The following is a 14,962-nucleotide window of genomic DNA, read 5'->3' as shown; positions in this document are numbered from 1 at the left end:
TAGTAACTAAAATCTGAAAATAACAATGTTGATGAAGAGTAGTAATTACCAGTAAGTTACCAAACATGTTTTATTAACATATATTTGAGGATTATTTTGTGGTTTCACAAATCAGTCCAACTGATAAGCTCATCTCCTGCCTTATTTTTTCTTCTTTGAAAAAAGAACCTGAATGTTCTTTTTAGACTCTCCAATTTGGGGTCTGCTTGACATATCTTATATTCAGTTAACTAACCTTTTCTCTCAAAGTCTATCACTTTGGGTCAGTTCTTAACACTCACTAATACCTTGCCAGGGTTAGCATAGTTTCTGTAACTCCTGTGGTTTCTTCAGTTTTGCACCCAACCTTTACTAATGTCTCATTACCAGCTTTTAGTCAGCAAAAGTAGGTAGTAAATGAAGGAGATCTTTTTCAGATGATAGTATCCTGTATAATTTCTCATAATTCAAATGTTGAAGTTTGGAGAAACAATAATATCTTGTGTATTTTCTGTTTTTTAGAAGATCCTTTTTTTCTAGATACGTTATCTCTTAAAATTTAAGTAATTCACCCATTCCTTACTTGTAAGGAAAGATTTTGGCCCATTATAGCAAGAAGGGTAAGACATAACCTTGGAATGCATAGGTAGCGTCCAAATTTTCATTTATTATTTTGCTTAATTGTAGCTAAAATATATACCCAAAATTCAAGTTAAATTAATTTTAAATTTTTTTGTGGTTTTAGAGTTTCACTCAATCTGGCAATTATTAATGTGCAGCAGTTAATTTTAATAATGAATTTGTAGTATTCTGGTATGCCTTGAAATGTATAGCAGAGAAGGTGTAGCTCCTTGGAAGAATTACTGTCAGGTAGCTCCAGAGTGCTGATTGGCAAGAACCAGAGTCACAGTGAGCCACACCCTGGGTTTTTCCCCATCTACGCCCCCTGGGAGACCTGGACCTCTACCAACCCATTGCTGACCTCAGACTATTGATACAATTCTTCAGACTCAGTCACTCCTTCACTCCTGCTGCATCTATCAGTACATGTGGGAACAGTCTAATCAGCCCTTCTTTCATCGTCTCTTTTCTTCTTTTGTTTTCCCCAGCAACATATATTGTTCAAATTCGTAAAGTATATGTATCTACTATCCTGCATGTTAATAACAAATTAGGACCATTTTATGTAGATGCAGGTTATTATGACTTGTGTACATTTAGTATTGCTTCCCTATGTTCTTTATCCTGCTTTGACTTTATTTGATCATATCAGTAAAGGTTGCTACATTTTCCTGTGATTTAATGTCTTGGTAGAATACAGAGAAAAATATCTGCAGTTTTATAAAAAAAAAATTATATGAGAAAAATAGGATTAACAGTTGCTTTTACTTTGGAGATTATTTCACAGGTTTATTTGTCAAAGCAACCAAAAATTGGAGGCAAGTTGGACTGGAGCTGTGTGACATCAGGAAAGTTAGTCTGCTTCTCTAAGCCTCAGTTTCCCCACGTGGTAACATGATTTGAGGACTAATTAACATGTGAAAGCACCTAACACAGCGTGAGGCAGGTTCCTCTTCCTCACACAGTTCCATGACTTTTGTCACTAACTATGTTGGGCTTCAAATTCAGCTTTGAAGAGACCTGAGTTGGGGAATTTCTATCTTCAGTATTAATTGCTTTTTCTCAAGACATTTATGTTAAGGACTGGGTCATTTATGCTTCAGATACAGCACAGAAATGATTTTGATATGTGTCTCTGACCATCAGTCTGATGACTACTGCCTGAGTGTCGCCATTTTAAGATTCTGGTCTTTCCCTCTCACCTCTGGCCACTTGCAGGTTATCTCTGATATTGAAGAAGATGCTGGGGAACTGAGTAGAGATAGTACGTGGGACCTTTCCTGTGAAACTGTGAGAGAGCAGCTTACCAACAGCATCAGAAAACAGTGGAGAATTTTGAAAAGTCATGTAGAAAAACTTGATAACCAAGGTAAGTACTGCCTGACTGCAGGTAGATTGAGCTGTGACACTCAGTAAGCTGACTTCAGTCAGTCACCTAGAAAGCCAAGTTACGGGCTCAGACTGAAGTCCTTAGCTCAGTCTGGTGGTTTGAAGAGCAAGACTCTGCCTACTTCCAGACATGCGGTTTGAACCTCACTGAGAAAAAATGCTTTGCTCTCAGAGTGAATGTCTCCGAAAAGAGGACATCGTATGTCCGTCTGCTCTGAGTGCAGAAGACAGTTGAATAAAGTGAACTGAGTCTCTTACTGTATCATGGAAATCAGGAAAATATTAATCATAATATAGTATAAATATGAACCTCTTGCTTTTTATTCCTAGATACTTGCCTATTCCTAGGTTGCTAATAATTCATTTCTAAATTATTTTCAAAATCATAGACACTTGTTGCAAAGTATCAATTAGGAAGTGTTGGGTTGGCCAAAAAGTTTGTTCGGTTAAGGAATACATTGTTCAGTAAAGTTCTTGGGTCACTTGTAGACATGTGGACGGACCTAGAGACTGTCATACAGAGTGAAGTAAGTCAGAAAGAGAAAAACAAATATCGTATATTAACTCATATATGTGGAATCTAGAAAAATGGTACAGATGAACTGGTTCGCAAGGCAGAAATAGAGACACAGATGTAGAGAACGAACATATGGACACCAAGCGGGAAAGCAGGGGGCGGACGATGGTGGTGGGATGAATTGGGAGATTGGGATTGACTGTATACACTGATATGTATAAAATAGATAACTAATTTAAAAAAAAGAAAATTCTTTAAAAAAAACAAAACAATAGACATTTGATGCAAAATATCAATTAGGAGGTATTGGGTTGGCCAGAAAGTTCGTTCGGTTAATGAATATATTGCTCTTGGTGGAAATGAAAAAATGTCTTTTATTTTTACTTAAAAACCGAATGACCTTTTTGGCCAACCCAATATATAAAGTAGAATATTCAGGTCTCTATTCCCTATGTGTAACACCTAATAGTTTGGTGCATACTTTTCTAGACCTTTCTCTGTGTGCTCACAAAATATTTATTTTAAGTGTATACAAACCCAAAATTGAATATTACATGTTTTTTTCCTACACTGTGCTTTTTTCACTTAACAGTCTATTATTTTAGATACCACTTCTTGTCATTATAGATAGTATAAATAGATATATGTGGATGAATATATCCTTATTTTTTATTTGTTAAGATTCGCATGCTTTTAAATCAAGAAAATTAAGATTTCTGCTAAGTAAATGAAGTCTATTTAAAGAAAATGTATTCCAAATGGTCAAAAATGACAAACTCAGTGCTAATTGTCTCCAAAAGTAAAGAGCAATCAGCAAAATTATAGTATCAAAATTACTTTACATGAGATTTTATTGATTTCAGTCATCATTGTCTATTAGTAAATAGCAAGTATTTTCAGACTTCATATTTGTTGAATTTAATAACAGCAAGATTTGTAGCACTGCACTGATCTTTGAGGAAGTGTCAAAAGAACATAATTTATGAATGTTAATTTTTCTGTGAATATAGGTTGTACATTTTTAATTAGGACATAATCGTGAATAAATATGAATTACAGATTAAATGTTGACAGTAGAGCTCTGTAAGTAAGGATATCATTTAGTCCAGAAATAGCATGAATTTATAGTTGCCATGAACTCCTTAGAGCTGCTTTGTGCTTTTTAAAATTTTTTAGTGTTAAAATAATATACATTTTATTTTATTTTATTATAGCTTATGGAATTTTTAAAGGGCAAAGGAAATACCTACCTTTTAGGGAACCTACAAGATTCCAGAAAGGGAAAAGTTCTGTGAGCCTTGATTTTTAAATATATGTCTCCAAACACCATAAACTAAAATGATGACTGTAAGGTTTATGTCAAATTACTGGTTTTGTGTTAGTTTCAAAGGTACACCTAGAAGGTTGTAATGATGAAGATGTAATCTCACGACAAGACCATGAACAAGAAACTGAAAAACTTGAGTTAGAAATTCAACAGTGTAAAGAAATGATTAAAACTCAGCAGCAACTTTTACAGGTAAATGCGAGGCACCTTTTAAAGCTGTTCTCCCCTGTGAAGGGTCAGAATTTTACTTAATCTTACTACAGTTTTACTCCTTTATTTCATAAGATCTGTAGCATTTGACATTTTTCAGTCTAAACGAAGTTCTGTACTTGCCCGGAGATAGACCACGTGGCACTCCTTAGTAGGGGCTTTGCCAGTTAGAAGTATTTGGGAAATGAGACTCTCATTTCAGTTGACTTTCTGATTCTTTATCATTTCTCTCCTTCCCTTAAAGTTTGACCTGCTTTTCCCTTGTGTTCATTTCAACTTGTTGGAGTGTTGCAGGGACCCTCTGGAACTTACTATGTTTTAAAATTTAATAGCAGCAGCTTGCTACTGCGTGTGATGACGACACCACTTCACTGCTACGAGACTGTTACTTGTTGGAAGAAAAGGAACGCCTCAAAGAAGAATGGTCCCTATTTAAGGAGCAAAAGAAGAATTTCGAGAAAGAAAGACGAAGCTTTACAGAAGCAGCTATTCGCCTAGGTTTGGAGGTATTTTAAGCAATTGGCTTTCCTTGTAGAGCGTTTGAAGGTCCTGGAGAGGTCTGTAGAATGCATCTAAGTTCTGCTTTTTCTTGTTTCTTTGCTATCCATTTTTTTTCTCAAGTATTTTACTAGTGATTTCACAAATGCTTGAAATGGAAGCTATAACAGAAGGATATCATTTTGCCTTTACCAGATTTGGGAATTGAAAAAGAAGTTTTTATTGAAAAAACTATAAGCATTTATCATCCCTTTTGGGTGGCTTTATTTTATTTTGTTTTGTTTTGTTTTATGTTATTTTTTTGGCTGCATTGGGTCCACGTTGCTGCATGCAGGCTTTCTCTAATTGCAGTGAGCAGGGGCTACTCTACATTGTGGTGCATGGACTTCTCATTGCAGTGGCTTCTCTTGTTGCAGAGCATGGACTCTTAGGGGCACAGGCTTCAGTAGTTGAGGTGTGTGGGCTCAGTAGTTGTGGCTCATGGGCTCTAGAGCACAGGCTCAGTAGTTGTGGTGCACGGGCTTAGTTGCTCTGCGGCGTGTGGGATCTTTCTGGACCAGGGATTGAACCTGTGTCCCCTGCATTGGCAGGCAGATTCTTAACCGCTGCGCTGCCAGGAAAGTCCGTTGGGTGGCTTTCTACTGTTAAGGGTTTAGCTTCACACAAGAGGTTTCTTTTGGGCATCTGTCATGTCTCCACTGTCAGTAGGTGTAGAGTCAGAAGAGAGTGCAACCAAGAACATGTCTTTTGTTTTTAAAAAAGGGAGTTAGGGGTAGAATACAGTAAAAATAAAGTTCTCTCTCTCTCTCCATCCTCTTACCCAGGGATGAATGCATTAACAGTTAACAGTTTGAACTGTGTGTGTATACACTTCGACAGGTCGCTTTTTTATTTAGCAGTGTATTACCTACATATTTCCTTTTCAAAAATTAGAGAAGTAATGTCTGAAAATGGTTTTAAAAAAGAAACTCAATCCATACAAAAAGCTACAAGGTAAGACAGTATCCTCCATGCTTATTGCCAGTTTCATTCCTCAGAAGTAACCACTGTTAAAAGTTTGTGATTCTTCTGGGAAGTACTGTTTTAGCTTGAAATAAAGTTCAACCTTTTTTGAACTTTATTTCAAGTTAAAATAGTACTTCCCAGAAGTACTATTTTGATCGATATAAGCCTATCAGTTTTCCACTATGAAAGATAAGGAGTTTAGTGTCTTTATCATACCTCCCATCTATACTTTCTCATTTACATATGATTTCTTCATAATATTTTTACTTTTTTAAGCTACTTTTTAAAGAATTATTTTTCCTGGTTGACTTTTTTGCTTTAAGTAAATTTGTTTAATGCTTCCATTTCAGGTTTGCTCAACTTCAGACAGTACAGGTTTATCCCTTGTTGCACTGCTCTTACCCTTCGACTCCCCAGGTTTTGTCTGTGATATTAGTTTTCATTGTCAAGGATTATCACGTTTATATTCTATCTTTTAATACAATTCAGGTATAAGTACTTTGTCTAAGATTGAGATTTAAGAATTAAAAACCAGAAAGAACATTGGTAACATAGTGATTATGTAAATGTTATTCATTCTATAGCCAAGTAATTTTTTTGGACACATAAAAAATATTCTGTTATTAAGATTTTGCCACATGGAAGAAAATCTTCATGTATCACTATGTAGTAAATACTTTGACTTTCTTTGTAGCTTCCTTTATGATTTCCTGAATCAGATTCAACTTATATCTCATGTTATATTCTCTTTCTTCGGTTTCTTTTCCAATTTGCTGTATTACTTTCTTGAGTAATTTTTTCATAAGTAGTGTGTGAGTGAAAAATATTCTGAATTCTGGAATATCCAAAAAATACATTCTTACTTGATTGGTTTGTCTGGATATAGAATTTAGTTTTCCACTTCCCCTCAAAACTTTTGAGTTATTCCATTTCTTCCAGTGTTTTGTTTTGCTCATGAGAAGCCTGGCTGTAATATAACCTGTATTACTTTGTAGATACCTGTGTTTTGTTTTTCCCCCTCTCTGGAAGCTTTTGGAATTTTATGTTCTTAAGAGTTCTGCAATTTTACCAGGATACGTCTGGGTAGTTCCTTTCGGCCTGAAGACACTATATTTCTTCAGTTTAGGGATATTTTCTTCAATTCTGTATTTTTTCCTTCTCTTGCATTCTGGAACTTCTATTAGACAAATGTTTTACCTTCTGACTACATCTATAGATTGACTTTATGTTCTGAATTCAGGAATATTTTCTCACTCTTATCTTGGGCATCACGAACCTGGTATTCAGCAAAGGTCAGTTTTATTATTCACTTCATCCACTGAGTTTTTATTTCAGAATTTATCTTTTAAGTTTTTTAATGTCCTTATTTTTTGCTTTTTTTGGTATACTATTATATTTTACAGATATTCATAAATCTGTCTGATAATTTTTGTTATTTGAAAAAGAAGTTTATCTTGAACTGTTTCCCTTGGCCAGTTCTCTTTATTTATCCTGGCCGTTTTTCTTTTACACTGTTAGTTTTCTTCAAATATCTGGTGATCTATGATTTTGTATTAATATTTATGAATGAAAAACTATACGTTATCTTAAGTAGCTGACATGACCTTCCTCTGTAATTATGAAAGTCTGTGTCATCAATAGCTATCTTCCTCAGGAGGCAAAAACAGTTTGCACCAGCATTTCCTCCTGTCTTATGTAATCACCTGTGTTTCTGAGCCCATATCCCCCCACCACCCCTGATCCTACTCCAAGAGATACTCTTGCTGCTTTGCATACCACTCCCTATTCTCTGCCTGAGACTCTGTCTGCCTCTGGTCACTGAGGACAGTGGGGCCAGTGAAGGATGGGAAGAAAGTACCAGAGACCCAAGGGGAGAGGGAGAATTTAGGATTGCTAATTAGCTATTCAGAAGGAGGAGGTTTGACATAGGCGCTCTGTGGTCTAGTGGTGACGGCTGCTAGTACTGGGAGATGGTTGGAGGATGAGATCAGTGCTTGATGAAGTCATATCTCTTTTTTTTTTTCAAGTGATTAGTTTACAATGGGGTAAATGTCAATTTTTCTGTTGTTTGTAATCTTATATTTACCATGTTTTGTGTGTTCAAAAGTTATGCTCATATTCCATATGTTTAAAGTTATGCTAACATGCTTATTATTTTGTATTATACACTTGAATTTATTCAGAATTGATGTGAAAATAGTAGTTGGCTTGTCAGGAGAAACAGGTGAATTTTTATTTTTTAAACATAATTTTCTTAAATGAAATTTTTCTTAGTTTTCTAGGGTTAATTCCTTTGACTAAATATATAGAGATAATCAGAGAGCAGACACAAATAGCTAGAGAAATCGTGTGAAATGGCAATTGTGTGAACGTTGAAGTATTGATCGGTATTTCTTTGGTTTGCTTGTGATGGTAGAGAAAGGCATTTGAAGAAGAAAGAGCCAGTTGGTTAAAGCAACAGTTTCTAAATATGACTACCTTTGACCACCAGAACTCAGAAAATGTGAAAATTTTCAGTGCCTTCTCAGGAAGTGAGTATTTCATAAACTCTTTAATCTGAAAATGCATGTAAATAAAGTACTGTAGATTATTATTAATATATAACTTTAGCAGTCACCAGTAAGAACTCTCTAATTGGAACTAAAAATTAACTTTGATATTTTATTTACTGTAGTCAAAATAGAAATGACGGGAGGACTTTGCATGCCCAGAGCAACTTTTGTTGTGAATGTAATAATGTCAAATTTTGAAAATTCACAGTCTAGAAATATTTTTTAAACTAGACCCTTCTAAATGTTTGTGGACTGTGCATAACAAAGATCACCGGATTAGCTAGACTAGACTCATAGGGCTACAGTGGATATTTAGATTAATTTGTTCTCTCCCACCTCACTTAGAACTGCAAATGAATCTAGTCTAGGACCCTAGTTAATTACCTTTACTATATTTAATGCTTTTCCATATGTAGTGCCTTCTTTCCTTCTTTTTTTTTTCTTTTTTTTCTTTTTTAAACAGGTTCTGATCGGGACAACCCTACAGTACACTCGAGGCCACGGCAAAAGAAGCCTCACGGTGCGCCTACTGGGTCTCCAGTTTGCACGTCTAAACTTACTAAATCTCTTCCTGCTTCTCCTTCTACTTCAGACTTTTGCCAGACGCGTTCCTGTGTATCTGAACATAGGTACTGGTCTATAGGTGATCTTCTCACATATTTGTTAAAGTGCTAGAGTTGCGTCGCAAAGGAAAAGTTGGCGTGTCTAGGACGAGCAACAGTAGAGACTCTGGAGAGGAATTGAGTAGATTGACTCATTCATTGTACAAATATTTATTGGCTATCCATTATGTGTAGACACCTGTTAGGTGCTGGGAATACAGTAGTGAACAAGGTAGCTCTGGTCCCTGTCTTCTGGGAGCTAAGTCATATAATGTGATTCTTTTTATTTCACATGTAAAATACAATTTAAAATACAATCTTATTTCAGGAGTTACTTAATAATTTAATTGTATTGAACAGAAGGATAGTGTTTTGATAGTTTCTGTAGAGTACCTATTTTAGAGTTTCTTGTGGTATGCCCATTTTATTGGTGTGGAAGGACAAAGACCCGAGAAAAGCCCCCTCCCCTTGACTGGTGAAGAGGATCTGTGCCCAAGGATGACAGGGTAGACAAAGTTGCTCCCCACCCCCAGGAGAGCCAGATACTGCTTTTAACTGATGCATTGTGGTATTTTCCTCTGTCTTAAGTTGTTACATCATTTTCTAAGGTATAATATCAGTACTCTACCTCAGAGCCTATTCCAGGATTGATTTTTTTTTTTTTTTTTTTTTTTTTTTTGCGGTACGTGGGCCTCTCACTGTTGTGGCCTCTCCCGTTGCGGAGCACAGGCTCCGGACACGCAGGCTCAGCGGCCATGGCTCACGGGCCTAACTGCTCCGCGGCATGTGGGATCTTCCCGCACCGGGGCACGAACCCATGTTCCCTGCATCGGTAGGCGGACTCTCAACCACTGCGCCACCAGGGAAGCCCCCAGGATTGATTTTGAACTAAACAGATAGAACATTCCTAGGGAGATAGAGAGGAGTAGCAAAGAGCAAAGGGACATGTCGCAAAGTGTGGTGGTGATCGCTCTCCTCTTCATTAACGTAGGAGACAGTGGCACGAGGGCCTTCCCAGGTGCCTTAGAAAGCAGGAGCCAGGGCTGCAGCACAGTTGGCCTGTTGTAGTGAGAGAGAGACAGGTGTGGAGCTAAGTGCTGAAGACACCAGCTAAGCCCTTGGACCAAGAATTGTGAAATAGATAATTTTTTTTTTTTGTGGTACGCGGGCCTCTCACTGTCGTGGCCTCTCCCGTTGCGGAGCACAGGCTCCAGACGCGCAGGCTCAGCGGCCATGGCTCACGGGCCCAGCCCCTCCGCGGCATATGGGATCTTCCCGGACTGGGGCACGAACCCGCGTCCCCTGCATCAGCAGGCGGCCTCTCAACCACTGCGCCACCAGGGAAGCCCGAACTAGATAAATTTTTAAACAAAAATATGAAGTTTTAAAAAAGGACAACGCACTCTCATTTGTAGTTGGCCTTTAAAAGGATTAGGACTCTAAGTAAACACTGGGGGGCAAAAAAAGGAGCTGGGGGAAGAGTCCTCCAGGCAAGTGTAGGAACCTTGAGGTGGGACACGGGTGTGTTTGTGGATGGCGAGTGTAGTTAGTGAGCACGACCAGGAGGTGTGAGGGTGGGAGGTAACATTATGTAAAAGTTCAGCTGTATACACAGGTAGAGGGAATGAGGTCAGGGACCCTGTGTACCCATCACCCAGGTTCAGCAGTTATCAACTCACAACTAATATTGTTTATATATAGCCCCACTCTGCTTGTGCTCCCACCACGCACTTGAGATTTCATTTGTCAACTATGTTAGTCTGTACTTGTAAGTCGGATATTGTTCTAAGGGCAATGGAAAAGCATTGGAGACCTTTTAAGTGAGATAATGATTTTTTTAAAATCCAAGGTTTAAAAAGATTACTTCATTTTATTATATGAGAAACAGACTGTAGGAGCACAAGCCAGGAGAGCCAGTTAAGAAACATCAGTGGAGTTGAGGTGAGAGATGTGGTAATTTGCACCCTAGGGTCATTACATGAAGACAGAACTGTGCTTGGATTTAGGCTGTGTTTTGCAGTTAGAGCCAATAGGTTGATGTGTGAAATATGGGAAGTTAAAGTTTGTTTAATTTACAATCAAAAGATAATATAAGCTCAGAGTATTTTCTTACATAGAATGTTATTGAAGCCCCCAAATTTGACCAGTCAGAACTCTGTGTATAGATTTAGACAGAGATTCTGCTCACCATTTACAAGTACAGGCAGCCCTCGGAGATGTTGCAGATTCAGTTCCAGACCACTGCAATAAAGCCAGTATCGCAACAGAGCAACATACTCAAACTTGTTGGTTTCGCAGTGCATATAAAAGTTATGTGTGCACTGTACTGTAATCTATGAAGTGTGCAATAGCATTATGTCTAAAAAAACAATGTACGTACCTTAATTAAAAGGTACTTTATCACTAAAAAATGCTAATTCGTCTGACAACCCAGGGTTGCCATAATCCTCTGTTTGTAAAAAAATGCAGTATCTGCAAAGTGCAATAAGTTGAAATGCCATAAAATGAAGTATGCTTGTAATGCATTCTGTACCTAAAAGAGAACATAGCTTAGTTGCCTCAATTATTTTTATGTATTTAAAATTTTTACTTTTTTACATAATTATTTATAGTTATGAAGTATTTAACATAAATATTCCTTGAAGACTTTGTTTTGTGTTTAATAAAAAGTCCAACATTTAGTACCTACATCCTAGGGTACTGTGAGATTCAGTACCAATATATGTAAAGCACTTAAAACAGTACTTGGTCCATTGTAAACCTTCAGTAACAGGCTATAAAAATAAAAATATATGTAAACATAAGTGGATTATAAAAATGCTTTTCTGTTTCTTGTGTTCAAGGGCTACACTGAACAATGTCAGTGGCATAGAAACAGTATTTTGGAGCTTAAAGAAATTTCATTAAGCTATTCACAGATACTGGCCACTTAGGGTAAAACAAAAGAGTCATGTAACTGGATATCAGGAGAGAAGCTGTGCAGCTTAACATCGTTCTTGAAATTTTTAATTATTTGGTATATTTGGATTCCTGCACCTAAAGCACCTTGGATCTGGGTTCGTAATAAGATTGTGACAAAATAATTAGGAATATTTGTAGCTAATTTCTACAGCAACATCCTCATTGCTCCTTCACTGTAGAGTGGAATGTTACATACGGGCTGTGCCTGGATTCCGTGCAAAGTACCTTTTTTTTTTTTGCGTTACGTGGGCCTCTCACTGTTGTGGCCTCTCTCGTTGCGGAGCACAGGCTCCGGACGCGCAGGCCCAGCGGCCATGGCTCACGGGCCTCGCCGCTCCGCGGCATGTGGGATCTTCCCGGACTGGGGCACGAACCCGTGTCCCCTGAGTCGGCAGGCAGACTCTCAATCACTGCGCTATCAGGGAAGCCCCAAAGTACCTCTTGTACTAAGTTATAGAGAACTTAGTTAATCATTGATCTGATCTCATCTCATCTGAGACGGCAGGGATTCTGAATCTGAATTATAAGCAAGTTCCTTTTTTTTTTAAGCAATAAGTGTAAGTAAAATTGTCAATTATGGGGCTTCCCTGGTGGCACAGTGGTTGAGAGTCCGCCTGCCGATGCAGGGGACACGGGTTTGTGCCCTGGTCCGGGAAGATCCCACATGCCGCGGAGCGGCTGGGCCCGTGAGCTATGGCCGCTGAGCCTGCGTGTCCGGAGCCTGCGCGTCTGGAGCCTGTGCTCCGCAACGGGAGAGGCCACAGCAGTGAGAGGCCCGCGTACTGCAAAAAAAAAAAAAAAAAAAAAAATTGTCAATTATGTTTTTGGTTTAGCGTTTTAGAATTAAAGCAACTTAATTTTTTTTAGGATTGCCACATTATAAGGTTGAGTTAGTTAAGCAGTCACACGAAAAAAATGAACATTTAGGCAAAAGAAATTTTGGGGAAAAAATTATGTAACATATTCAGTTGCTAAAAATGTATTGTTCATTGGTTCAATCCCATGAATTGCAAGTAATCACTTAACTAAATTTCCTTGTTTTGAGGCTGGTTGCAGAGCATACCTCAGACTGTATCTCTGAAGCTAGGGACTGTGTCTGTGTTCAGACACTTAGATTGTTACTGTCCGACACTTGAAGTTAATTGAGCATCATCGTTAAGTGCTTAGTGTGTGTTAACTCATTTAGTTCCCACCCCAACCCTGCGAGGTGTAGGTTCTATTATTATTTCCATTTTACAGCTGAGGAAGCTGAAGAACAGGGAGGGTTAACTTGCCAGAAGTGACGTAGTAAGTGGTCCAGCTGGGATATGAACATAAACCATCTGTTCAGGGTCTGGACTCCTAACCACTTTGTAGGTGGTCATTAAATATCTGCATGAGTGAACACATGGAGGATGAAAGCATGCATGAACAGATGGATGAGTGAAGAAAGAAACTATAAAGAGATTAGAAACTAGTGACAGAAAGGCAGGGGTATGGGGAACGTTAGCTTTCAAAACTCACATGTTCTCTATCTACCTTAGGCTCTAGTTGGGTAGCATCCTTCACAGTAGACTGAACAGATAAATAGATGGATAGATAAAAGTGACCATGTTGAAACACTTCTGTGTTCTTGACCAGTGTGTCCTCAAAATTTACTTAGCATGAGACAAGGGAGTAATCAGATTTTAGACATTCAGGCATATCAAAGGTATGAAAGGAGGAGATGATGATTAAGATCTCCCTTTTCTTTCCCCAACAGTTCAATCAGTGTACTAAATACAACCCCTGAAGAATCTAAGCCAAATCAGGTTGGAAGAGAATGTACAAATCAGAAGTGGAGCGTGGCATCAAGGCCTGATTCACAGGAAGGTTGCTGTAGTGGATGCTCCTCGACCCATGCAAATGCTCACGTAGAGAAGGATGACTTACCTTAGACATGTGAACTGGGATTTTTTTTTTTTCATTAACATGTTCATCAAATTTCACATCTGAGTTGAAACAGGGTGTGTTATAAAGTCAATCATCTCTAATAATTTAAAATGGTCTTTGTTGTTTGTTTGGGCTTCCCTGTTCCTCCCCCAAAGAGCTAAAATGTTAAATCTATTTAAAAGGATATAAAAGCTTTGGATATGTATTTTTAGTAACAGAAGCACCTGGTTCTGTGAATAAAGGAATGTATAAACGTTTGGATGGAAACAAAGCACTAGAATGAGTTTCCTCTTATAGGTATTAAAAATAGCACTTTTAGGAAACTGATTATTGTAAATGTTTAATTTTGTCTCATATATAGTTGGCATTGGAAGTTTAGCCTTTCCTTGAATGTATACTGTAGCTTTTTAATAAAGCAAGTTATATATTTATTATGTTTAGTGTGATTTGAAATACCCTCTTTCATATGTTTTAAATAAAGTGAAATTTATGTATGTTTTGTACATAGATATACATGATTATGTTAAGAGGCTTTAAGATTTAAAGATTTTACACATCCATAATTATAGTATTTCATGCCAATAAAATTTTTATTAGTGATATTCTGTTTACAGATGTATTAGAGCCATTGCCACCTTATGTTTAAGAATTTTTTGAACCCATCTGAGCAATAAATACTGAAAAGCTATTCCATGAAGCCAAGTTCTTTAGATCATTAACATTACTAATGTTACATTTTGGAGATTTCTACAGCATTAGGTTTTTTTAATATGTAGGATATTACAATTTTTCAAAGGATTATTGATTTTGGCATAATAGAGGTAAGACAACAGTACCTTTGGATGAAACAGTTTAAGAATATTGGCTTAGGATATTTGGATGATAGAAGATATTAAGATATTTCAGATGTTTGGATGGTGATATTTTCTCTACCAGATGGGTACCCATACCGTAACACCTATACCAGCAAAGGCTTTGTATAGTTGCCAATAATTCTTTAATAATTTTTCAATGAGATATTTACTGATAAGGAAATCTGATAACATAAAAGCATCAGATTTTATAGTCCAGATATGATACTCTGGACAAACTTGTCATTTCACTTTCAGGACTGATTGCATGATTCTTCATCGTTGTTATTGTTATTATTATTGATAGTAAGAATAATGTAAGTGTGGGCCCAAGCACTTTCCTAGAATTTTCATCAGAAAGCTTTAAGTACCTAACTCTATTTGTCTCTGCATGTAGAAGGCTACACATATCCAGTCCTTGCTATAGGTATTGTAGTTTAGGCCCATCTGCCTTCCCATTTTCTAGCAGTTCAACCATTTGTATTCACTCACCTGGTTGTGGCTGTTCAATTTAAATTTGTCATGTTAAAAAGTACTTT

General features: G+C 37.4%; 1 protein-coding gene across 12 annotated transcripts in view; it reads left to right on the top strand.

The window, feature by feature from the left end:
• The window catches only part of SSX2IP (SSX family member 2 interacting protein), a 40,651-nt gene extending 26,681 nt beyond the window's left edge, over window positions 1-13,970 (top strand). For 8 of the 12 annotated variants that reach the window (XM_060084976.1, XM_060085011.1, XM_060084998.1 and 5 more), the window contains 6 exons: window positions 1,819-1,969; window positions 3,889-4,025; window positions 4,376-4,549; window positions 7,963-8,077; window positions 8,562-8,727; window positions 13,403-13,970. In XM_060084976.1, the coding sequence (XP_059940959.1) occupies window positions 1,819-1,969; window positions 3,889-4,025; window positions 4,376-4,549; window positions 7,963-8,077; window positions 8,562-8,727; window positions 13,403-13,577 (918 nt within the window). In that variant the 3' untranslated portion in view covers window positions 13,578-13,970. The remainder of the gene's footprint in view (window positions 1-1,818; window positions 1,970-3,888; window positions 4,026-4,375; window positions 4,550-7,962; window positions 8,078-8,561; window positions 8,728-13,402) is intronic. The other 4 variants (XM_060085006.1, XM_060084983.1, XM_060085019.1 and 1 more) reach the window with 3 other exon arrangements.
• The last annotated feature ends 992 nt before the right edge of the window (window positions 13,971-14,962 follow it).

Source organism: Mesoplodon densirostris, chromosome 2 (genome assembly GCF_025265405.1).
Source record: "Mesoplodon densirostris isolate mMesDen1 chromosome 2, mMesDen1 primary haplotype, whole genome shotgun sequence".
Taxonomy (NCBI): Eukaryota; Metazoa; Chordata; class Mammalia; order Artiodactyla; family Ziphiidae; genus Mesoplodon; species Mesoplodon densirostris.
Note: the sequence above shows the minus strand (reverse complement) of the source record. Positions and strands in the feature narration are given on the sequence as shown.